Source organism: Oncorhynchus mykiss, chromosome 5 (assembly GCF_057628025.1).
Source record: "Oncorhynchus mykiss isolate SJ-2025 chromosome 5, ASM5762802v1, whole genome shotgun sequence".
In the NCBI taxonomy this organism is placed as follows: Eukaryota; Metazoa; Chordata; class Actinopteri; order Salmoniformes; family Salmonidae; genus Oncorhynchus; species Oncorhynchus mykiss.
In genome coordinates, this window is record NC_143026.1 from 27,415,001 (window position 1) to 27,442,053 (window position 27,053).

At 42.8% G+C, this 27,053-nt stretch overlaps 1 protein-coding gene across 1 annotated transcript in view; it reads right to left on the reverse strand.

Moving 5' to 3' along the window:
- mmp17a (matrix metallopeptidase 17a) overlaps positions 1-18,482 on the reverse strand; it is a 99,614-nt gene extending 81,132 nt beyond the window's left edge. The window contains exon 1 of the mRNA XM_021602292.3: positions 17,839-18,482. Coding sequence (XP_021457967.2) covers positions 17,839-18,075 — 237 coding nt within the window. The 5' untranslated portion in view covers positions 18,076-18,482. The remainder of the gene's footprint in view (positions 1-17,838) is intronic.
- Positions 18,483-27,053: the final 8,571 nt, after the last annotated feature.

Genomic DNA, 27,053 nt, shown 5'->3' on the forward strand with positions numbered 1-27,053 from the left:
AAGCAGAGACATCCTCTTTATATGAGCTTTTAACATGGAGGAAAAACAGGTACAGGGGATATTTACACACTTAATCATTCCAATGGGCTTTGTAGATAATGAGAGGATTAAAGCCCACTGCTTCCTCACTATATATCATCTACCGCACTATGAGAGAGAGAGAGACCTGATGATAAATGACTACTTTCATATGACTAGGGGTTTCTCTACACAGGGAGTCAAGAAGGAAAGAAAACACTGTATAATGCTTCTCCCAAGTGCTTCACTATATCTCACTACTTCAATACAATGTTTCTGCTGCAGTAGCTTGTGTCTTCATCCATGCCATCTTCATTAGAGTACTACTGTAGAAGTGCACAAAGGACAGGGTACTGCACAGTATTACACTAAGTTACCAAAAGTATGTGGACACCTACTCGTCGAACATCTGATTGTAAAATCATTGGAATTAATATGGAGTTGGACCCCCCTTTGCTGCTATAACAGCCTCCACTCTTCTTGCTTCCACTCAGCCACAAGGAAACTCATTTCATGAAGCTCCCAACGAAAAGTTATTGTGCTGACATTGCTTGCAGACGCAGTTTGGACGATTTTGATGTGCTACGCTCTTCAGCATTCCGCGGTCCCCATTCTGAGAGCTTGTGTGGCCTACCACTTCGAGGCTGAGCCATTGTTGCTCATAGACGTTTCCACTTCACAATAACAGCACTTACAGTTGACCGGGGCAGCTCAAGCAGGACAGAAATTTGATGAACTGACCTGCTGGAAAGCTATAAGATTGGGTGACCATTTTATTAATTGTTCAGCAGATTATTTACATTGACACTCACCCTTTGTTTTTACACTGCTGCTACTCAATGTTTATTATCCAATCAAAGTCACTTTACCCCTACCTACAAATGACCTCGACTAACCTTTGACTCGGTACCGGTATCCCCTTGACTCGGTACCGGTATCCCCTGTATAGCCTCGTTATTGTTATGTCATTTTATTGTGTTACTTTTTATTAGATTATTTACTTTAGTCTATTTAGTAAATATTGTCTTAACTCTTAAATTGCATTGTTGTAAATAAGTAAACATTTCATTGTAAGGTAACATGTGACAAATATAATCTGATTTAATTTGAATTGATGATGAGGGACTGGCTGCTGACAGAGATGGCGAGAGGGAGGAAGGAGAGCGAGAGGGTTTGGGTGGAAAGAGAGAGGGGGTGGAAGGGAGAGGGAGGAAATAGAGGGGGAGAGACAGAAAATGAGATAGAAAAAGAGAAATGGAGAGACAAGGACACAGAGAGGGAGAGAGAGACCGAGGGAAATCAAGAGACAGTCAGCATGGTCCCAGCAGGTACATCAGTGACACGAGGCTAATGGGTATCAGACTCTATTGAACAGGCAAGTCACCCCTCATAGACACAGGACAGGTGATTCATTCAAACCTACCGGGACGGATAGAGAGAGAGAAGGGGGGGATCAATATGGCAGATCCTTCACACTGGCCCTCTGTGTGGGGCTTACCTCGACCGGTTAATGGTAACTGTTGTCAGCTCGATGAGAGCGATCTGCATTGGACCGGTCAAGTGTGTGTCTGTGTGTGAAGGGGGAGCGATGGGGCTGTTCCGGAGGGCAGCTGTTTCTCTGGCGTGCTATTTTTTCGAAGGAGGCCTAGCTGTAGACTGATTCACAGTGGTAACGTGACAGTGATGGAGGCGAAGGCGCACCTAAATACAGCTTCTGATAACAGATATAATCCATCCCATCATTGGCACCTTTTCACTGTGGTGGAGGAAGTACCCATTTCTGGCCCCATCACCCCTTGGCAAGTATTTACACTGAAAATAAAGACCAAATCCCACATCAGAGGCTCTCAGTTAGTCAGCGGTTTATATGTGTGCTTCTGAATTAAACCCCGCCAGGGAGAACACGCACGGTAAGTAAGTCAGCTCAAGTTAGAAAATAAACAAACTGTGATGTCGGAGCCAATTTGGAGACCCTCTAAAACAGTAGTTTTATTTAACTGCCAAAGTGGGTCCAAACCTCTAGAACCATTTGATGTTGGATCTCTTTTGGGTACCAATTTGACATGGTGCCGTGCCAAACGCCACACACTAAAGGATTGAATAAAGCTGGCCTGGTGCCCTACTGTGATATTTATTCCATATGTCACTGAGGGAAGAGAAAGACATGCACAGTGACACACATAGACTGACTGCCATCCACCAGACCTGCCAAGGAACACCTGCATAACTGTTAAACGCCATCCAGTGTAATGGAGAATCCCTAAGTGTGTGTGTGTGTGTGTGTGTGGACACTATGAAATTGTGTGTGCGTGCCGGGGAGAATGCAAATCCTCAGGCTGGTTGAATAGGTGAGTGGTTTGTGTTTGTCTGTGAGTTATTACTGTGTGTACTAGCCAGGTTGCGTTAGTGTGACTGTATGCATATGCATTTATTTGTGTAGGTCTAAGTGTTATTGTTACTATTTAAATGAATGAGGTTGAGTGTCAGTATGTGTATATTTACTGAACAAAAAAATAAACGCAACATGCAACAATTTCAATGATTTTACTGTGTTACATTTCATATAAGGAAATTAGTCAATTGAAATACATTCCTTAAGCCCTAATGTATGGATTTCACATTACTGAGCAGGGGCACAGCCATGGATGGGCCTGGGAGGGCATAGGCCCACCCACATCCAATCAGAATTCGTTTTTCCCCACAAAAGGGGTTTATTACAGATAGAAAAACTCCTCAGTTTCATCAGCTGTCCGGGTGGCTGGTTCTCAGACGATCCCGCAGGTGAAGAAGCCGGATGTGGAGGTCCTGGGCTGGCGTGAATACACAAGGTCTGCGATTGTGAGGCCGGTTGAACGTACTGCCAAATTCTCTAAAATGACGTTGGAGGGGGCTTATGGTAGAGAAATGAACATTCAATTATCTGGCAAATTAGCATGCCAGTTGCACGCTCCCTCAAAACTTGAGACATCTATGGCATTGTGTTGTGTGACAAAACTGCACATTTTAGAGTGGCCTTTTATTTTCCACAGCACAAGGTGCACCTGTGTAATAATCATGCTGTTTCATCAGCTTCTTGATATGTCAAACCTGTCAGGTGGATGGGTTATCTTGGTAAAGGAGAAATGCTCACTAACAGGGATGTAATCAAATTTGTGCACAAAATTTGAGAGAAATAAGCTTATGGTGCATATTGAACATTTGTGTAATCTTTTATTTCAGCTCATGAGACATGGTACCAACACTTTACATGTTGTGCTTATATTTTGGTGTGTATGTGTATGTACAACTATGTGTGTGAGTATTTATGTATGTGTCTGTATGTAATTCATGGCCAGGAAGGTAAAGACTAGTGGCATAGAGACAGATTTGCCCTCCTAGTTTAAGCTGTGAGCCTCCTTGACAACACATTGAGTAACACCACCAACTGGCCTTGAACCCGCACACACTTAAACCACATACAAAAAAAATCCTGACAATGGATATTACAAGCCCCATCATGCCACAGGATAAACAAACTTTTCATCCTGCAAGGCAGACAGTGTGAAAGTTTCTACTGCCATTTTCACACGCAAGGATGTTACAACCCCTAGCTGCAACAAACTGCATTAGACACACTAGCAGTTTCCCCAGAAAAGGTAGGAAGTGGAACATCACAATAACACAATGAAAACAACATTTCAGAATTGCCCCGGGTGGTGAAAAGTGCATCACAGTGTTGGGTGACGAGGACTTACTGTGACATAAAGTTTTCCTGTGTTACCTGAGTACGGGGACTGTGCCAGCAGCTTTCAGAGTGGGTGGAATGCCAGGGGCCACTAGAATGGCAGGGCCGAAGACAGTCTACATAGTCTAGATATTGTGTGTCTTGTTCATGGAGAGAAATGGAGAGAACACAACACCTATGGCCATGAAACAGCACAACAATGTCCCACTGTGAATCACCGTCAACCAGTGATGGAGAAAAGGCTATTTTCAGAGGCAAAGACTTCACCAAAGACTTTTGAATGAACAAAGTTAAAACAAGTACTGCTGAAGCAAAAAACTCTTAAATTGAAAATGGACAACCAATTCTGAAGAAATAAGGTGAGGCAGGAGATTGTGTTTTGGTTGGAGAATGAGGGGACACTAGCTGCTACCTGGCACCCCTAGACAGGATTGTTCTTAGAAATTGTGCCAAAGTTCAAACTCACCAACACTCCCATTAATAAAATGGTCTGGACTCAAATAACCCACATACTGTGGCATTACAGCACTGTGTGCATGTGTGAGTGTGGGTATGTGTGCGTGTGTGAAAGTGTGCGTATGTGTGCGTGCGTGCGTGTGTGTCAGTGATCCAATGTATGCAGTGGCCTGTGAGTTCCTCTTGCTTGTCTCATGCTAAATTAGATCTCATTTGCCATACTGGATGGTGAGGAGGAGTGCCCATATAGAGCTTAGCTGGCATGGTAGGAAGGGTGGGTAGTGATACCACCCCACACAGCAGCACCCACTGATCACAGTAGCCATCTCACTAATGAGACTAATGACTGTTAATTAGCTATTCAGTCTCCTCTCTCCCTAAATCCCGTCTTCATGTATATGAGTCTGTGACGCCACACTGGGACCATGGGGCTCGCCTTATTGCAGGGCCTGCTGTCAAACCCCAGCCCCAGACACTTACCCCTAGGCAGAGCAGGGAGATCTAAGAGGACAGAAACATGAATGTAACATTCATGAATGGCAGTCTGGCAGCAGCAAGCAGTGGGCTACGGGGCTCTATGACAAATGCGACTAGCAAATTAATAGAATGCCTGCTTATGTGTTAAATTATAAATATATAATTTAACACTTCACACGGCCTGTTTACACACTTCCATAAGTTATCGCAAACCATATTCATCGACTTCAGATCGTTCCACAAAAACAGGGAAAATCTTGAGTGTTTATTTTCGTGTAAATCCGGAGGATTTTTTTGTGGGACTGTCTCCCGGTCAAATGTATTTATAGTCTGACATATTGGCACATGGTGAAACAGAACCATTTCATTAAAGCAGTGTATTGGTAAAGTGGAAAAGGTGGTTAGGGCTGCGGGATGCAAACCACAGGCAGATGGAGGAGACAATTGATCTGGAGAAATTGAGAATAACACAACGCAGAGCACAGTAAGCCTGTTCTCTATTATCTTCACCTTGCGCTGAAAATCCTGACTTAGTCCATCATAAGATTCTACTGAACAATGAGAGAGAGCACACAAAAGTAGAGGATTCAGCTGGGTCCCCATATTCTTGGACTGGGGAAGGAAAAGGAACAGTCTTGCCACAAAAGACACGGAAGAACAGAACCTCTCTCTCTTTCTCCGAACTCTTCTTTTTAGATGCAGAGGTAATTATACTGAACAAAAACACAACATGTAACAATTTCAATGATTTTACTGAGTTACCGTTCATATAAGGAAATAAGTCAATTGAAGTAAATTCCTTAAGACTTAATGAAAGGATTTTACATGACTGAGCAGGAGCGCAGCCATGGGTGGGCTTGGGAGGGCATAGCCCCATCCACTTGGGAGCCAGGCCCAGCCAATCAGAATCAGTTTTCCCCCATGAAAGGGCTTTATTACAGACAGAAATACTCCTCAGTTTCATCAGCTGTCCGGGTGGCTGGTCTCAGATGATCCCACAGGTCAAGAAGCCGGATGTGGAGGTCCGGAGCTGGCATGGTTACAAGTGATCGATCTGTGGTTGTGAGGCCGGTTGGAAGTACTACCAAATTATATAAAATGACGTTGGAGGCGGCATATGGTAGAGAAATTAACATTCAATTATATGGCAACAGCTCTGGTGGACATTCCTGCAGTCAGCATGCCAATTGCATGCTCCCTCAAAACGTAACACATCTATGGCATTGTGTTGTGTGACAAAACTGCACCAGTTAAAGTGGCCTTTAATGCGCTTCTTGATATGACACACCTGTCAGCTGGATGGATAACAAATTCTGGGATCTTTTATTTCAGTTCATGAAACTTTTACATGTTGCGTTTATATTTTTGTTCAGTAATAGATAGGAAAATTGGATATTGCAGAGCTGAACATGGCAAGGTTTTACTTGTTTACCAAATGGAACAGTGCATGCATGAATACAGGAACAAAATACTGAACATAGGTTACATCCTGGAATTACATAATAGTCATTTAATAGGATCTCTTTGGGCTACATAGGATCTCTTTGGGGCGGCAGGTAGCCTAGTGGTTAGAGTGCTGGACTCGTAACCGAAAGGTTGCAAGATCGAAACTCCGAGCTGACAAGGCAGTTAACCCACTGTTCCTAGTTCATCATTAAAAATTTGTTCTGAACTGACTTGCCTCGCAAAATAAATAAATAAAAACATGCTCTTAAGGTGTTTTTGTGTAAGGAAGGACTCTTGGTCACTTTAAGGGCATTATTGTGCTGCTCATATTCCCGTTCCTATACTGCACATGGGCTATCCCCAAACTGGGGTACGCCAAATAAAAATGTGATTCACACTACAGTGAAAATGGTTAACTTTGTTAAAGCAAGGCCCCTGAACTCTCGTGTATTTTCTGCAATATGGGCAGCAACCATAACGCTTTTACAAAGTATTGACACGTTTTTTTGAATTGAGAGACGAGCTTAAAGTTTTCTTTACTGACCATCATTTTCAATTGTCTGACCGCTTGCATGATGACGAGTTTCTCACACGACTGGCCTATCTGGGTGATGTTTTGTCTTTCATGAATGATCTGAAATTAGGATTACAGGGACTCTTCCCAACTATATTCAATGTGTGGGACATAATTGAGGCTATGAATCAGAAGTTGGAGTTCTTCTCTGTCTGCATTAACAAGGACAACACACAGGTATTTCCATCATTGTATGATTTCTTGTGTGCAAATGAACTCAAGCTTACGGACAATGTCAAATGTGATATAGCAAAGCACCTGAGTGAGTTGGGTGCGCAATTACGTAGGTACTTTCCCGAAATGGACGACACAAACAACTGGATTCGTTATCCCTTTCATGCCCTGCCTCCAGTCCACTTACCGATATCTGAACAAGAGAACCTCATTGAAATTGCAACAAGCGGTTCTGTGAAAATGTAATTTAATCAGAAGCCACTGCCAGATTTCTGGATAGGGCTGCGCTCACAGTTTCTTGCCTTGGCAAATCGCGCTGTTAAGACACTGATGCCCTTTGCAACCACGTACCTAATGCGAGAGTGGATTCTCGTCCCTCACTAGCATGAAAACTAAATACAGGCACAGACTGTGTGTGGGAAATTATTTAAGACTGAGACTCTCCAATACAACCCATTATGGGTTATGTGCATCCTTTCAAGCACACCCTTCTCATTAACCTGTGGTGAGTTATTCAATTTTTTTTATGAACAAATAAGGTTTAATATGTAAGATGGCAAAATAAAGAGCAAAATGATTGATTATTATTATATTATTATTTGTGCCCTGGTCCTATAAGACCTCTTTGTCACTTCCCACGAGCCAGGTTGTGACAAAAACACACTCATTCTTATGTTTAATAAATGTATTGTATAGTGTGCGTGTGGCAAAAAAACAAACATTAGAGAGTGCGCTGCCCCTGGTGCTAGAGGGGGTATGCACCTGGAGATTGAATGCTTGAAGGGGTACGGGACTATACAAAGTTTGGGAAACATGGCTGTACATAAACATAGAAGACACCCTACTGTGACCCTGCGATAAAGTGCACCAGCTTCATTCTAGCTGGGCTCGGCCCATTACTCCTGGTCGATGTACCAATAACGGCCCCTGAGATCAGCGCCAGGCTGAAATCAAATTAATACTGGCGCAAAAAAAATGATGGAACTGATGACGCGGCACATTACTTAATGAGCGGCCAACCATAGAGGTCATATTGACTTGTTGGGTTATTAAATGCCAACCGGCTTCCAGTTGCATCACTATGCATCTTCCCAGGGATGAGTTTCTGTGCCAAAGCCATAGAGGGGATTGAGAGAAAGAGGGTGGGGAGAATGGGAGAGACAGAAGAAGAAAAAGGGAGGTGCAGGTTATTTAAATGAAAGTCATAGGGAGTTGAGAAAGAGTGGGAGAAGAACGAGATGGCAAAGAGAGAATGAGAGTAAGATTTTGAGCACCTCTTGTATCACAACATAACATAGTGTCTACATCAAACATTTTATACCGACCCCCTGTATAGGGCTATAATCGACTGCAACACTGTTATAAAGATCAGGGAATGAACCAATCAGGAAACAAAAATCATGCCGCTTCTGTCGCTGTGAATAAGCTCATCTTCAGCTTCGGCTCTGGCTTTTGGGAACTAACCATCCCATTCCATCTGAAGGGAAGAGCTCTTTAGCAGATCTGTGGACTTTTCTACAAAGCCAGTGAAATGTATGCGAGTACAGGAATACCTAAAAGCCACAAGCAGCGATGAGGTTAAAGCATAAGCCCATTTCTATCCCTGCTGATATACACTATTCTCTGAGCAGATGACATTTTCCAGTGTGACTTACAGTGTTGTTGTCTTACTCAGAGGCAGTAATCCATTTATTGAAAATCCATTTTGACTGAAGCCAGTGAGGTGAGGAGTCCATATCAAGGACACAGCGAGGGGCATTACCTTTAGTTGGCTCCCTACTGAGCCAACCCAGTCCACACAGGGATCCTGCCTGCCTTCTCCACCTAGAACATTTCTCATAGACTGATACAGGTTTGTGACGTGGTGGTTTTGCACTTTGAATGGGCTGTGAGAAATCTAGAGAAGCCGTGTCAATCAAGGAGTAACTTATTTTCTTCTGAACTTCTTTTAAACAGCGCTTTAATTCATTACATTTTCATTAAGACATTCATACAGAGAATACTCTCACCTCTCTTTGTCTCCCACGGGCTCTGCTGAGAGAAAATCCTGTCAATAACTAATTGTTGCACTAATGAGGACCTATAGATGCAACCTTGAATGTAACAATTACTCTCCAATACTGTATGTATGGTTAAGATGATTTTCATCACAGACTGATTACTCTCACCTAATAACTCAATACAATTCCATTCCCTGATCCCATCAGCCTCTCGCGTTTGTAAATGAAACATAATTCCATTAGCACTAGAAGACCTCTGAAAACAAGCTGCTAGCTAACCCAGCCTGGTCCTTCCTTCCTTCTTCCGTAAGGACCAGCAGAGGAATGGGGTCTCGTCATGAGAACATTACACGGCAGACGTGCACATCAAACTCACCAAAATGATTTCTCTGACGTTCCTTGCATCTGAAGAAGCTTTTTCCCTTCCATTTTTTATCTCCTCTCCTTCATCTTGTTAATAACTGACAAATGCTAATGAGAGCCAAACGGCAGGATAACCTGCTGCGTGGCTCAGAACAACATGGAAAATGAACAAACGTATTAAAAGCCAACGGGGGCTGTCAACCACATCCACAACTGGTTGGCTTTTACATTCATTTGGCCTGCTTCCTCAGAGTGGGAAGTGACTGCTTTACTGACTGTTTTGACTTCACATGAACGTATTATGCATGCATACCACACATATACACACCCGGACATGTGCATATACTCCAAATACACACAGTTTCTTTATTCTGCTCATTTCTGCAAGCAATCTAAGAGGACCTCTGTTGTTGCTTTGGCATTTCCTTGATAGTGCTTTAAGGTTGTGCATTGCCAGAATGGCTGGCTGGCCTCTGGGTTATTTTGAGCTGCGACAGGCAAGCCAGCGCAACACCAGAAACCACAGTAATTACAAGAGTTCCGTGGTCCTTTGGATGGTGATGGTGACTATTCCTTTGATCTGAGATGGGACAGGGAGAGGGGGGACCCCTTTGGATAACATAAGACAGGGGAGCATATGGAGGTGATTTTGGGTTTTCAATATGGTTGCCTTGGAGTGGAGCAGCTTTGTTCGTAAACCTCAGTTTTAAAAATCCTTGTGAGCGAATGGAGAAAACAGAGATTGATTGCAGCTCTGTTGCAGAGAAAAGTAAATCCCGTTCCATCACCCACACAATGTGATCCATTACTACTGTCTGCCATCCTTTCTGGAATTTGGAATTTCCTTGAACATCTTTTTTTTTGATGCATTCAAGATTACAATGGCTTGCAATAAATCTAGAGATTGAAAGGACAGCTTTCTGGCCAGTGAAGTATTGTTTCTCTGATCATAGTCAATGTTGCTCGGAATATTATGAGGTAATCCAATTTGGTGGGTGTAAATGTATGTTTGCTTATGTGGCTGTTCGGCGTGTGTTCGCTTCACAAGAACAAACTTCTTGATTTTGTTATCTTATACTGCAAAGTATGAGTGTTTGATCTACCAAGGGTCTGGATATGTCTGTCTTCATGTTGATTGACAGGGTCAGGATGAGGTCAGCACAGCCGCCAAGCAGGAATCCCAGAAGGCAGAGCTGGGATTCCTGCCAATGAGGTGTCAGGATCTGTAAAACCTCACGGATAGGACCTTTGATGCTGTCCTAAACCCTTCAGCAAATCTGACAATATCCTCAAGAACCTACAGTCGGCACCGTAATACACTTGAACAAGGAAGGGATGACAGGTTGGATATGGAGGGATTGGAGGGCTGTCTTAGATCTCACTTTCTTTCTGAGTGGGTATGGCTGTACTATATCACACATCTGAGTGCCTCTCTCTCTTTCTCTCCCTCTTTCTCCGTACCGTAATATTCTCTCTTGCACTGTGGCCTCCTCCCCCTAGACATTGTTCCTGAAATGATCTCCATGCCCCAAATCTGAGCCCCCACGTTACCGTGCAATGGATGTGAGGTCACAGGCATCCACAGTGCCTCCTGAAAGTAGGACAGAGGTGCTAAAAGTGGACTGCATTGGAACCAGAGGATTGTGAGAAAGAAAAGGCAGACCAGACTATTATTATTAGAATGCCACACAAGTTTGACCTAGTCACATAACTCAACACACTTTAGTCAAGACCAATGTTCCCTCAAATTCTGATCGACACAGCAAATTTCAGGTTTGCTGAGCGCAAACTTGTGAAAATTCCTTTGCAACTTCCGGCATGAGTTTACTGTGAACACGGAGGCTGTACGGGCTTAAGTTACAGTTTTAACAGTGGCCAAGTAGGCTACTGTGGCTATTTGATCATAATGTAGGCCTACCAGAGGGGCCTACCATCAAAAAACGATGGAGAAAATGCATCCCATAACATTTCAACATGGAAATAGCTGTTCTATCATTCAGCCTACAGTAGCATCCAATGTGTGGTGTTCAATGTAGGCCTACATTCCATGAGAAAAAACACGCAGGGCTTAACATTAACCTGTTTATCCACTTGTCATTCAGACAAGAAGGTGACTGAAAATGTTGTGTTGTTTGATGCAAGAAACCACTTTACAAAATAAAATGCATTATTATTCCCATACCATTATTACAGAGAATCAGACAAATTATGCAACCCTCTGCCTATTGCTACTTAGCTTATTCAAGCCTGATTCAAAATACAACACTGCCCCTTTAAGATGAAAAAAAGCTCTTTACCCGACTCACTTTTCAAAGATGTCTACAAACGTACATGTTTGTGCTCTTGTAGGAAGCAATCACTCCACCATTGCTGACTACAAATTATTTATAACTGGGCTAATAACTCACTAACTAGTAAAGGATATGAATAAAATGTGCACACATGGCTACATGCAGCTCTCGCTTTTATCTCAAAACAAGTGCATCTACTCACGACCTCTCTTGCCCAGATGGCACTGTGAATGGCACAGATGTATATGTGACAATGGCAGTAGTGTAAAGTACTTAAGTAAAAATACTTTAAAGTACTACTTAAGTATTTTTTGGGGGTGTCTGTACTTTACTTTACTATTTATAAACTTGTACTTTTACTTCACTACATTCCTAAAGAAAATAATGTTTACTCCATACATTTTCCCTGACCAGGGTGTCATCCCCACTGCCCCTGATCTGGCAGACTCACTAAACACAAATGCTTTGTTTGTAAATTATGTCTGATTGTTGGAGTGTGCCCCTGGCTATCCGTAATTTAAAAAACAAGAAAATTGTGCCATCTGGTCTTCTTAATATAAGGAATTTTTTATTATTCAAACTTTTACTTTTGATACTTAGGTATATTTAAAACCAATTACTTACTTTTCAATTTTGCTTGAGTCATTTTCTATTAAGGTATCTTTACTTTTACTCAAGTTTGACAATTGGGTTCTATTTCCACCACTGGGCAATGGTCTATTTCCAAATACTGTAGGCCTACTGCAGCTCTGATTGGTTATGCTGCACCGGTCTGTAGAGTATGGGCTGAACGCATCGGAGTAGTATTCTATTGCATTGACACGGACAACTGTGTGTCAATGCAACAGAATCCTACTCTGATGCGTTCTGCCTACAACAAAATCTCTTGCATTGTTTGTTTTGTTTCGGTATGTTGCATTAAAAGTGGCTAATTTTGCGTTGATTCGATCACAATTCCCACAGTAAAGGGAAACGTTAATAGTGTTAATGTCACGACATCCGCCGAAGTAGTTCCCTCTCCTTGTTCGGGCGGTGTTCGATGTCACAGACCTTCTAGCCATCGCTGATCCATTTTTCATTTTCCATTGGTTTTGTCTTGTCTTCCATCACACTTGGTTCCAATCCCATCAATTACATGTTGTGTATACAGTCAGAGAACTGGCAGTGTAGTGCCAGGACAACAACCTATCCCTCAATTGGAGCAAGACAAAGGTGCTGTACGTGGACTACAGGAAAAGTTGGCCCAAACATGCCCCCATTAACATCAATGGGGCTGTAGCAGAGTGGGTTGAGAGTTTCAAGTTCCTTGGTGTCCACATCACCAACGAACTATCATGGTCCAAACATACCAAGAGGGCACGACAAAAATGTTTCCCCCTCAGGAGCCTGAAAAGATTTGGCATGGGCACCCAGATCCTCAAAAGGTTCTACAGCTGCACCATCGAGAGCATCCTGACCGGTTGCATCACCACCTGGTATGACAACTGCTTGGCAGTTGCGCTAAGCGCTACAGAGGGTAGTGCAAACGGCCCAGTACATCACTGGGGCCAAGCTTCCTGCCATCCAGGACCTATATAATAGGCGGTGTCAGAGGAAAGCCCATAAAATTGTCAGAGACTCCAGTCACCCAAGTTAATGACTGTTTTCTCTGATACAGCACGGCAAGCGGTACCGGAGAACCAAGTCTAAGACCAAAAGGCTCCTCAACAGCTTCTACCCCCAAGCCATTAGACAGCTGAACAATTGATAAAAATCGCCTCTGGACAATTTACATCAAAAGTTGTACACTGCTGCTCCTCGCTGTTTGTTTGTTACCTATGCATAGTCACTTCACCCTCACCTACATGTACAGATTACATCAACTAGCCTGTACCCCTGCACACTGACTTGGTACCGGTAGGCCCTGTATATAGCCTCGTTATTGTTATTTTGTTTCTTTTTATTATTACTTTTTTATTTTAGTCTACTTGGTAAATACTTTCTTCTCCTTGAACTGCACTGTTGGTTAAGGGCTTGTAAGTAAGCATTTCACGGTAAAGTCTACACTTGTTGTATTCGGCGCTTGTGGCAAATAAAGTTTGATTTGATTTGATGTTGGTCACGACTACAGCTGACGAGGACAATTAAATAAAAACTTCTCTCTCCTCTCCACAGGTGCAAATCTCTCCCCAAAGCATTAGTCCAGAGAGACGGTTCCTTCCCAGATGCAGAGACAATTTTGATTTCATGTGGGCCCCTTGTCTAAGTGGTGAGACAGCTTTTTTTGTTTGGTGTGCACTTTGTTGTGCCTCTGTTTGATTGCTCCTTTCAGAGCCACACTAACTCCTACCCATATTCCTTAACCCGTCAATCAATCCCTATTTTCCATCCCTCTCTTGACGACGCATCTCTGGTTAATTGGAACAGCCAGGTGTTGGTGAAGGAATGCATCCTATCTATAGAGTTCCAGAGGAGAAGCACTATAGGTGGGACAGAGTGAGCTGAGAGAAAGTGACACGGCTGGACTGTGTGGTGCTCAAGGGGGGAGTGTCCTAATGAGGGTGGCTGTGATGGTGTGCCTGGCGGGGCTGTGTGAGATATTTCTGGGAGTGGTATCCTCCTATCCTCTCCACTCCATTGAAGATGGGACCAGATGGTGCTGTCATATTAAAGAAATTTCAGCAAAATGAGATTCTCCACTTTAGGACAGAGACAAGCTGGTGAGGTATGGTCATTACCATCCTGCCTATCTCCAAACAGGATGAAAGAGTCAAACAGTATCACTTCATATCTTCACACATTTCACTCATTTCAGCCAGAACCATTTCACACTGTTTCGCATAAGAGCTGCGACTAAATTTAGGGTGTGATAACAACTCCAGTTTTGCAAAAGAGGTTGTTTTCTCTCTACTGCAATTCATTGTGAATACATGTCCTATACAATAGTGATTTGCTGGCTGATTAGAAATGCAGTGCTTCCTCAACTGGACTATATGACATCTAAAGAGAAGTCTGAGAGCTGTGAGAGTTGTCCCCTGGGGAGCTAGGGCTCTCAGTACCAGCAGACTGAAAACCATATTGGAAAAATTATATGATGGGCAGAAAGTATATAGTGCTGATTAGACCTTTTATGTGTCCATTTGAAGTATGTTGTGAAATTGCATATTGGACTGTGCATGTGATGTACAATTACAATAATCCCGACATCGAGACAGTGTGTCTCTGGTGAGCTGTCTGAAGGGGGGCTGTCTGAAGGGGGGCTCACCCCAAGCCCCTGGTGCATTGTAGTCTCAGACATGGTTCTGCTGAGCAGGGGAAATGGCCTCTCAGTGAGCAACACACCCACCTGCCCCATGCAAACCTTACTTTAAACCCAGCCGGCCGCAGAAGGAGGCGAGATGGGGTGGCATTCCAGGGGTCAGAAGTCTTTCAAACTGTCTGTCAGGGTATTGACCAACATCCTCCTGTAGTGGGAACGTCTACGTATTGTACGGTAAATCGTCTGCGTAATCACCTGATCACATCTCTGCTGTAAAGCATGTGTTGTGGATGGACTGGTTGTGCAGATTGATCCCCTCTCTAAACCCTCTGCTTCCTTGCTGTGCCACGCTGATAAGGTTCAGTCATTTGCCAACCTATTACCCGCTGAGCTGGTCAACTTCTGTACTGACACATCCCAGCAATGGTGCCAGCAGGCCCTGGTCCACACAGTAACACCTGAGCAATTAGAGTTTCCACTGTGTTTAATGTGTCAGCTACACAGAGACATGGAGCAGCTTTGCTAAATGTGCGATCTTACAGCACCTACACCACTCACTGGGCTCCAAGAGGGTCATGTGGAGGTCAGCACAAGAAAAAACCTTTGTGTGACCCTTGTTTATGGGCTATCCCTGAGAAAATATCATATTCTGCCCCTACAGTCTCCATGTTAGAGAATTAACTTTGAAAACTAGGGAGGAACAGCTACATATTGTGTGTTGTGAGTTTACATGAGGTAGAGAGAGTGACAGAGACAGAGAGAGAGAGAGAAAGAGATTACTGTTCGTTTTTATTGTTTATTTCACTTTTGTCTATTATCTATTTCACTTGCTTTGGCAATGTTAACACATTTCCCATGCCAATAAAGCCCTTGAATTGAATTGAGAGAGAGAGAGAGGTGTTTGGGGTAGGGTAGGGTAGGGTAGGGTAGAAGCAGGACAAATTACTGTAATTCTGTACAAAAGTATTTTGGGGATGATATTAATCCTCTCATAGAATGGGCAATCATTATAAAGCTTGGATAGTGATTATTGAATACAAGCCTGAATGATAAAATATAGATTTTACTCTGATAATACAGTCTAAATCAAATAGCTTTGGGCAACTTCTTTAATGGGTGAATGAGGGCCATTTAGAGAATTTCTCAACTCTCAACTAATTCAATGCTTTGATTATTAGTGTAAATGACCTATAAACGGATTATTTTAGTGGTGATTTTTTGTCAACTACCTGAGAGGCATGAGCATCCTCGCCATCGTTTCACCATCACCCGTGGCTCCTCTGGCGAGCAGAAATATTGAACCACTCACTAAAATGCAATTTCACACAGTAAGACATGTCTTCAGGGGTCACTTCTCCATGAGCCCCAAAAGCCTATGGTTCCATGATTACACACTTGGGCGATATTGTGTTTGAAATCTGCTAACATTTTGGTAGCAAATTCTTCTCTCACCTCTCCACCCTAAGGCGATGTGACAGTCATGATTCTGATTTGTGTCTTTAAATCTTCAAAGCATTCATACAAGGTTATGTGGCATGTGCATAAATGTGTCCACACAGCAGGGTCTCATAGACTAGACGTAACATATAAAACTACATCCGGGACACTCAAATTAGTATGATATGCTACGCTTGGTATAGTTACATAAGACAGATGTGTGGGCGTATAATGCGAACGTCTAGCAACCCAAAGGTTGCATGTTTGAATATCATCAAGGACACCTTTAGCATTTTAGCAACTTTTCAACAACTTACTACTTATTAGCGACTTTGCAACTACTTAGCATTTTAGCTAACCCTTCCCCTAACCCAGGGTTTCCCAAACTCGGTGCACGATTTGGTTTTTGCCCTAGCACTATACAGCTGATTAAAATAATCAACTAATCATCAAGCTTTGATAATTTGAATCAGCTGTGTAGCGTTAGGGCAAAAACCAAAACATGCACCCCTTGGGGTCCCAAGGAACGAGTTTGGGAAAAGCTTAACCCTTTTAGCTAACCCTTTCCCTTTATCCTGATGCCTAACCTTAACCCTAACCCCTAACCTAGCTAACTTTAGCCAGCTAGCAAACTTTAGCTTTAGCCACCTAGCTAACGTTAGCCACAACAAATGGGAATTCGTAACATATCATATGTTTTGCAAATAGGAACATATTGTATGTTTTGCAAATTCGTACCATATCATATGAATTGTTATTCTTCACATATGATACGGAATGGATGATGGACATACACAAAGGAATAAACCCCATACAAAGGTACATATCATACTCGAAATGACATACAGAATGAAACAAAATGCTCTGAGACCAGGTTACATATAATTATGACACAGGAATTGTAGGATACATCACATTGTGCAAGTGGACACGGATAAATACAGGGATGGATTTATACGTAATTCCTGTATTTATCCTTACTTTAAGATTTATTACAAACTGTACAGTGCTATAGAGAACCATGCAGAGCTATTTTCTCTCAAACGAGTTTGGCATCCAGCCTATACATTGACCACTGACAGACATTAAGGGAGCAATCGCTCACATAGAATAGCCCATGAAGTATGCCCAAATAATTATCATAAGCCTACCATTAAAATATGTACCCAAAGTGAGACTGGTTTCACAGAACATTTATTTAGTATATATTAGGCAAACGCACCGGAGAAACTACAGGACACACGATAGTCTACTCACTCCCAATTATGCATTATCTTCCCTACTTCTGTTTCTAAATGATTGAAGCCAATAACTAGGTTACAACTAAATGCGACGTTTCCCCATCACTGCCATGCCATGGACTATAAAGCAACCTATTTGATTTCTCAATGTTCACTGAATGCGCAGGAGTTAGTTTACAATTACACACCAAAGATGGCATCATGTTGATATGCTGATGATGAACTATGAGGTAGTTTATTTCAACAGCCCTACATGTAGGCCTATGTGGATAAAAGTTCAGCTATATTATTCCAGAAACTGCGTAGGCTACGTATTTAACCCATAAAAATGTGTGTCCACTGCAGTTGCCTAGGTTCAAAGATTCATTGTAAAAGTGTCGAAAGACTATAGGCTCTTACCACCCCCATGTCCATCTGCTCAGCCGTCAGAGAGGGTGCCGCTCGAGCCTGAGATAAAAACCAAAACATAGGCAGCAGGAGCATCTCTGGGGAAATAATCCAAACGCGCCGCACGGACTTCCATTTACGAAAAAATTGACACATCATGCCCTGCCACTCGCTGCTCATGCAGCGCTCAGACACGGGTCCCTGCCCCCGCACCACCAAATAAATCACCCAGGTCCGGATCCCTCGCATCCGTTTCCAAAACGGAATGGAAGAGAAGTCTACCTCACTGTTGCGCGTAAACACATGAAACACATATCACACAGAGCCGAAGATGCCAATAAAAACATTGAGGAATTTTGCAGTTAGTTTCCACCAAGATCCGCGTCCTGAAAAAACATTTCAGTCATAGGCTATTGCTGTTCCTCAGTGGACCACATTACGCCGACAATTATTTACAAAGACATATAACTTATATTTCCAGGCATAGGAGTATGTAGGCTATTTATCTCAGAATGTGCAAGATACCCACGGGGCAAAGAAAATGAATCCGTTCAATTAATATCCCCGCTGCAACACTGCAATACCGGCAAACGGAGGTAGGCTTGCGCTCCCTGCGCGGAGCATTGGAAACTGAGACTGACGCACGGTGAGAGAGTGGAGAGGAATTTAGCCAGGGATGGGAGGAGAGAATAAAGGCGCCTAATTCAGTCCACATAGAATGGGCATAGTATTGAGTCTATGTCGCCCTTTTAATTTTGTGGCCTCGGTTTCAGAGTTACAGGTGCACCAGTGTGCATCAGACAGACATGCACAGTTTGGAGATGTCTGGCATCTCTGAATAGATTTCTTCGAATGAAAACAATGTTAGTCCACAGGTTAAAATGTAGGCCTATATCATTAGCCAAAATAAAATTATAGAGGTGAAACCCATAGTTAAATGGCCATGCCTAACACTGAGATTTTATAAAGGCATACTCATAGGCTATAGTACCTGGTGATGTTGCAAAGTTACCTAGGCTTATGCGTAGACTACATGAAGCAAGCCTACAGTAGCTTATGTGGAAACAACGATGTGTAGAGGGTTAGGTAGGCTTTAAGCTTAGCATGGGCGAGGTGCTAGGTTAAGTGTATGGGGAGAACGTTCTCTGGGGGACTGTTGTCTAGTTTCCTGTAAGTTACCAGGATGTCAGTCACTGAGCACCATGTTAGGACCTTTTTAGGACGTTCTCAGGACTTTCATTTTACTACTCTTCAGGACGTGGTTTGATGGTCCTTGGGAAATGTTCTTTGGGGGACCTTTGCCTAGTTCCCTGTAAGTTACCAGGATATCACTGAGGACCATGTCAATAGCTTTTTTGAAAATCTTTACATGTTCTCAGGACTTTCATTTTACTAGTCTTCAGGACATCACGTGATGGTCCCAAGGGAACATTCTCTGTTGGAACTTTGTCTAGTTCCCTGCAAGTTAAAAGGACATAATTGAGGACCATGTTAGGACGTTTGTAAGATGTTCTCCAGACATTTGTTTTCAGGGTGAAATGATTGACAAATGGGGCCTTGCAGTATCTAGACAATTATGATACGCAATAAGGGCCCACCGCCTGCAATTATTTCTAGAGCCAAATAACTGATGTAATTTACTATTTTTGTCTGGCAAGCACGCACGCAGACGCACGCACGCAGACGCACGCACGCACGCAGACGCACGCGCACGCACGCACGCACGCACACACACACACACACACACCAGAAGTTTTCCATCTATTTGAATACTACATATACCTTCCTCTAAAGCAGATTTCTGCCTCACTAATGATCCCCATTTATCCATCATTCTCTGCCCCACCTGACCTGACTGTAGCCTATAGGAATCCATAGGCTGAATCTATGATGAAGTTTAAAGAATAGTTAAGTATCCATTCCTCCTGAACCTATGGATCTGCATTTCAAACACGGTTCCTGTATAAAACCATAAATATATATATCATAATTTGTTAACTAGTTGGAGTGTTTAGCAAACCAGGGATACATGTTACGGCTTTCTGTAGTTGTTAGAGACCAGGAGCCCCCAGAATGTACAAGTGAGTGTTCAGGGAGCCAACTGACACCCAATTAAATATACATATATCGCCAGCAGCAAACTCCTTGGACTGAAAATAATGCGTATGCCTCTGAAATACAGAAGCGGTTATATTTTCTCCCCCTCATTACTCTGGCATTTCAAAAGACATCATAGAAAACCACAAACCAATTTGGAAAAAAGTAGAGATCATCACAATTACACAAAAACAGAGGGGTTCACAATGGAAAACAGACAATCACATGATCCATATTCTTCTTTAGCAGATGAGTTACACTTTGTTGTTGTGGATATACATTATTTCATCTTTGTGTTGTGGCGTTCAAAGTCACAAGTAAGGAGAGAGACTGTAACAAGTTGAATTAATATCCAGTGATAGCCCTATGATACAAGGCTTTGTATGTAAATGGGTGTCTGTATCCTCAAAAAGTTATACAGCTGCGCTATTGACAGCATCTTGACTGGCTGCATCACCACTTGGTATGGCAACTGCTTGGCATCCAACCGCAAGGCACTACAGAGAGTAATGTGTACAGCCCAGTATATCACTGGGGCCGAGCTTCCTGCCACCCAGGACCTCTATACCAGGCGGTGTCACAGGAAGGCCCTAAAGATTATCGAAGACTCCAGCCACAGACTGTTCTCTCTTTTGAGTCATCACATACACTGCTGCTACTGTTTATTATCGATCCTGTTGCCTAGTCACTTTACCCCTACCTATATGTACATATCTACCTCAATTATCTTGTATCCCTGAACATCGACTCAGTACTGGTACCCTGTGTATACACAATGAGTAACAATAACTTGGCTATACAGCACATTCGGAAAGTGTTCATTCAGACCCCTTGACGTTTTCCACATTTGATTAATTTTAGAATATGGCTGTAACAAAATGTGGAAAAGGTCACGGTGTCACGCCCTGACCTTAGAGATCCTTTTATTTCTCTATTCGGTTAGGTCAGGGTGTGACTAAGGTGGGCAATCTATGTTTTCTATTTCTTTGTTGGCCTGGTATGGTTCCCAATCAGTGGCAGCTGTCGATCATTGTCTCTGATTGGGGATCATATTTAGGCAGCCTTTTCCCACCTGTTGTTTGTGGGATCTTGTTTTTGTGTAGCTGCCTGTGAGCAGTCCAGTACGTCACGTTTCGTTTTCTTCTGTATTGTTTTTGGTGAGTTTCATATTTATTAAACATGTGGAACTCTAAGTACGCTGCGCCTTGGTCCATTCATTCAGACGATCGTTAGACACGGGGTCTGAATACTTTCCAAATGCACTGTATAGCCAAGTTATCGTTACTCATTGTGTATTTACTCCTCCTGTCATAACTCTTTCTCTATTTTCTCTCTCCATGTTTAGGAAGGGCCCGTAAATAAGCATGTCACTGTTAGTCTACACCTGTTGTTTACGAAACTTGCGCCAAATAACATTTGATTCGATTTTATGTGTGCTTAAACTATAGTCTGTTGAAACTTTTCAGAAATGTTTCAGAAACATATGCACAAATACAGCCTTTCAATGAAAAACAGAAAACATGAGAGGTTAAGCAGTCTGTATGATGTTGTTAAAATTCCTACCAGACTGTTTGAACCTTGACTTCATTATCAACACAATTTCATGGAATGTTCATAAAAGCGAAAAGAGGCCTAAAGCTATCCAGAGATGCATAGCCAACACACACAAACACCTTCCCCTCTCCCATCGTCTATTCACATTAGGTACAACAGTCTCTGACTGTCATTCATCTAATGCCTTGGGGACCAAGACAGTTATCAAAAAATAAGTTATGTTTTCTTTGTTCCCGACAAAAGCAGTATTAAGTTATCAGAGCCAAGGGGTAATATCCCTGCATTACAATCTCAAGTCGCAGACCTAGTAGTAACATTATGTTAATGTTTTTTAAATGTTCTTTCTAATTGGATATTTAGTTTAGTTTAGATATTACAGTAGTAAAGCTAGAATATTAAGTTAAAGCCCCTGTGACAGTTTATATAAACAATCAAAAATAATGAATGACAATTACAACCAACGACTTGACACTGGCTTCCATGTCATATGATGTCACTCAGGGCGTCATGCACCCCCAAAATCTGAGGGGGCACAAAGTTAGTGAGGACTGCTATAGGGGTGGTCCAGAAGGGGGCTAGGCCCCCCCCCGTCCATAGGTTGGAAAATGTTGCATTTTTCAAACACTTGAAAAAGCTTTTTGCTGCAATCTAAAGCCATAATCACTATGCTTAATTCTATGTAAAAAAATATGTATATTTTTCTGTACATCTAAGCCTAACTCTTGAGCTGTCTGTATCCTCCTGACTGGTGGTTCTTTTTTTCAAGAAACTAAACATGCTTCTCTGCATCTCTGCATCTCTGCTAAAATCTGGGCAAAAGATTGAAAGGAATGTGAGTCAATACATTTAGTTATTGCTTGGTTTTCTAAAGCCTACCAACCTTGCCAGCAGCATGCCAGCTAAGATCGTTAGACAAGCTAGCTACTCTAATTTGACTGATAGCCTGAAATGGCTTCTTGGTAGCTATTTCTAAGCTTGGGAGATTGGGAATCTGGGCTAGCTAAAACCAACATCATAAAAGTGGCTAGTAGTATTACAGATTTACAAAATATATATAAAACATGTTTTTTAAAACATGACAAATCTGAGGGGGCATGTGCCCCTGTGCCCCCTATGGGCATAACACCTCTGTCACTCATCATAACATTCACATGACCTAAAACATGACCAAAAGCAATGTAATGTCTTAGGTATTGAATGTTTCAGAGATGTTATATCAGTCTATTGATAACAATCTGAAGGCTTTTTGGAGCAGGGTTTGGTACGGGTGGGGGGGGGGTTGTTTATTTGAGAGCCAGCATTGAAACGGTTTCTGTCTGCCTGTAATTGTGTTTATCACACTGTGTATCTCAACCTGGTGCATTCTGCATCTCCACTGCCAGCACTGCCTAATGGGCATTCCCATTGGACAGGTTAAGACTACAGTCTTTAAACACTCACAAACAAACAGACAGAAATGTCAACTGGGCATTAATTAATCTCTTTGCTTTTGTACTCTCTGGACTCTTGTGTGTGTAGGTACTGAAGTGTAACCAAAAGAGCTCAAGGACAATAGCGTACTGTAGAACATGAAAAATAGATCTATTCACACACAACAAGTAAAGCTTTCACTGTTAATGAGGAATATTCACATCACATCTGATTCCTGTGTTGTCTTCTCTTTTGCAGAAGGCTATAATGTTATTCATAAACAGATTTGACCAAGACCCCAGACCTATCTGTGAGAAAATAAGAAGGCCATCTGGCAATGTTAAGAGGCACATACAGATAATGCTAAGCCATATCTATTCTGTTTTCTTTCTTTGTATCCCCCTGAGAACGTACCTCTGTGTCTTCTTTTTTCATTCCGATCATGCCTTCTCCTACCATTCACATTCAGTCCAGTGCAGCTGTAAAAAAACAGAAAGATACCTTATCTGAGAGAGAGTTTGGCTTTGGTATTTTCAATGCAGTTTTTTCTTTCTCCTCTATGGAAGCACCAGACTTTAAAAGAAAGTAAGTGCTGTTATCAACCTGTCAAGTGTCCTTTTGTTACACACACCCACATCCTCTGTCCCTGTGACCGTCCCTGAATGTGTGTGTATGTGACAAAATCCCACAGAGGTTCTACTGTACATGGATTACCCATATCATGAGAGAATGGCCCAGGGCCTTGCTAATACTATTCTTTTAGAGACATTGGGTCAACATACACACATCTTCATTGAATTATCGTCGGAAAAGGGATTGATGAATATGATCAACAGAGTCAGTATTCCATAGGGATATGGTGGGCAACAGGAAAAACATGTCAAAGACAACTATTGGTCCAGGCCACTGATGGCTGTTACATGTTTCACTGATGAGATGTTGTAGATCCTTGGAGACTGTCAGTCATTCAAGACCTATAAAATCACTGTTTTCCTTTTTGTTTGAGCATGCAGTATGTGTGATGAACATATATGAAAGAAACCCACAAGAAATTATTGCTGACATACAGAGAAAGGCTGAGAGACAAAAGAAAACCACCACATCAATATTTGACCCAACCTTGTGAGTACAGTGCTCCTTAGCTTAATTGTCTTAATTTAAAACCCTTCAGAGCTGCTTTCCCCACAGATGTGTGTTTCAATCAAAGAGAGGAAATCAAACAGGTTATACATGTCAGCGTGCCCCAGACTGGCGGGTGAATGGGGCTGGTGGTGGGGTGCATGGTCTCGACAGGGGCTCCTGTGGCTGCCTGCCCAGACAGGATCTGATTTATGTGCCGCAGTGTCCAACCCTCCCCGTCTCCTCAATGTCACCCTTCAGCTCGTCTCCGTCCGATAGCCGCCACAGCGAATGTACATGAGGCCTACCATGTGAGACATGGGACGGGGAGAGGAGGTGTGGGAGGCGGAGGAGGAGGGAGAATAGATGGTGGAGGAGGAGGAGGAGAGGTTCCAGGTTGAGATTCCCAGGTGAATACACCCTTGGAGAAATCAAGCAGCACCTTAGCCGCATCCACATTAAACATCAATAAGAGACCTATTGCCATACCGACATGCAGTGATTGTAACCCATCTCAGATGTTTGTCATCTGTAATCCCAGGAGGAAATGTCTCTGTCATGTTTCTTGTGATCCATGAAGTATCCTCTCAAACTGATTCCCATAAAAAACCTTAGAGACTTAATACCCATTCCTGTTCTTAGTCTCTGAATTTCAACTACCCTTGTCACTCTCTCTGCAGTCTCTTTTTTAGATATAGCCATTGAGCCTAGTAGCCCTTCTCGCCATAGCCTCTCACATCCATTGGTGTCAGTTAATATAGTGTTTAGCAGCAGCAGCAGTAGTTCAGCGAGCCCTCCACCTGCGCTGCCCTCGTTACGGCGACTCCTTTAATGTGAAACGGTGCTCTATGTTAGGAGCTTGTTCCTCTGATCTGCAGGTCCTCAGCGTGAGCCATCAATGATTTAGATCAACCCCAGAAGCCCACTATTCTCTTCTCCTGCCTCTACAGGAGCCATAGGTGGGTTAGCGAGCTAGTGCTCTCACACATCAATGAAAAATGATCAACCCTACTTTTCCACATTGGCAGTTCAGACGGCCCTCCTCTTCCTTTTCTCCTCCCTTCAATCAGTCACACCTGGTGTCACAATATTCTCAACATGCATTCAATGTAGCTACATTATTCAGAAAGCCCCCCCTGTCAATGTTAGCAACAGTACCCTTTAATCACACAGTGGAAACGGACACCTTTCCTCCTGTCTTATAACGTCACCCCCCTTCCTCCTGTTTTTCTTCCTAACCATTTTCATCAATCATCTGTTCCACCTATATTGCTGTGCCATGCCCTGAGCAGTGCCCTGCAAAATCTTTATCTTGTATCTAAATATAAATTGATGAATTTATGGGAGTCTTAAAACCATGTGCTAGCATCCTACGGAACAGACGCTACGCACTGCCCAGGAATTCCCTCAATCATTTTGCCTTTAATTAATAAGTTAATTAATTTAATTAAGCTCCAAAGCTGTTTAAGATATGTTTATGGATTAGGTGTGATGAATATGAGCAGGGGAGGTGGCAGATTTGACTCTCCTCCTTTGGGAAAGCAGTACCACTCACTAGAGACCATATTTAATCCATGGATATTTAATCCCTATTTGTCTTTTGATTTCATACCAGATACACCACGCTATGCACCAAGTGCTTTGTGTTAGCAGTTTTGCCTTTGTGACATGCAAAACGAACGCCGAACGCTCTGTCATTAGTGGCAAATGGATGATTAGTCAATCGTTCAATTAAAACCCCAGCCTTAACCCAAAGCTGACATTGCATAGTGAAATCTGACATTCTCAGTGAGAGATGGCTTGAGACAGCGGATAACAAACATACATGCTTTAGAGCCGGTGGATATACACATGTCCCCCCTCCTTCAATCTCTCCCCACCACCTTCCTCCCTGATGTCTAATTGAAGAAGAGCATCATTGTGAAATTGAAATCAGACAGGTCAGAGGACGTAGATATGTGGACCATAGATATGCACCTCTCATCTCATCATGTTAATCAGATGTTAATCCCTGGGTTGTATCTCTCTGCGAGGTTTTCTAGATTGGACCCGGTGCTCTGCCGCCTGTGACAGAGGATCGTCTGTACCAGCAGAGAGGTAATCTCATTGCTTACCCCACTTGCCATTTGCAGTGGGAGCACAGACACAAAATAAAACAAATAAGAACGTGCACAGCATAGATTGTCGTGTGATTACATTGCGATTGAGGGGAGTGTCTGCGTTTGTGCATGTATAAGGTGAGTAATGTTTAGGGTGAGCTAGTGAACATTGCCCTAGTTCTCCAGCAGTAACATGGTGCTCTGGCTCTGACAGATAAACAGACTCACCACATGGGATGCAGGAAAGTAATGCATCTTGGGAATTGATGCGCCAGTCAATCGTCCACCTTCCCAACCTCCCTTCCATTCCATTCCCAACAATTCCCTGCCATCCCATCGCCAAAGTCCTCATCATTATCAGTATTTATCAATGTTAGCAGCCTTTGAATAAGTCCGGCTGCATTTCACAAAGACAATGAAAAACATCAACAACCAGCGTTTGCTTTGCACACAGAGCAATTCAAAGAGGAGATCAATCTTCCCTCATTCACATGCTCTGTGGGAGCCAGGAGCAGAGCTGTATGGGGAGCTTGGTTCTCCAAGCTATTCCCCTCCAAACAAGATGGGCTCTGTGTACCTGGCCGGTTGCAACACAGGACAGCCCAGCTAAGGCAAAAAACACATCTATAGACCCTAGCCCAGCACATTTAGGGTTAAAGAAGAATCCACAGCCTTCTCTCTACACGCAGTGTTTACCAGTAGACCAGCAGAGTTATGTTTGCAGTTTGTTCAGTAGCTCCTACTTATATTTCAGTGAGGTGTTTTTAGGGCATGGTTACACTCCAAAATACTTACCCACATTCCTGGTAACGTTGTGGAATTAGGCCATGGAAAGCACGAAGAGTGCCAATTAGGCAGGCTAATATTAGCCGCTAACAGTGAAAAACAGTGGGGTTAATAGCTTTTAGTTCTCCAACTAATTACCAGCCCACAGCTTCCTCAAAGCCC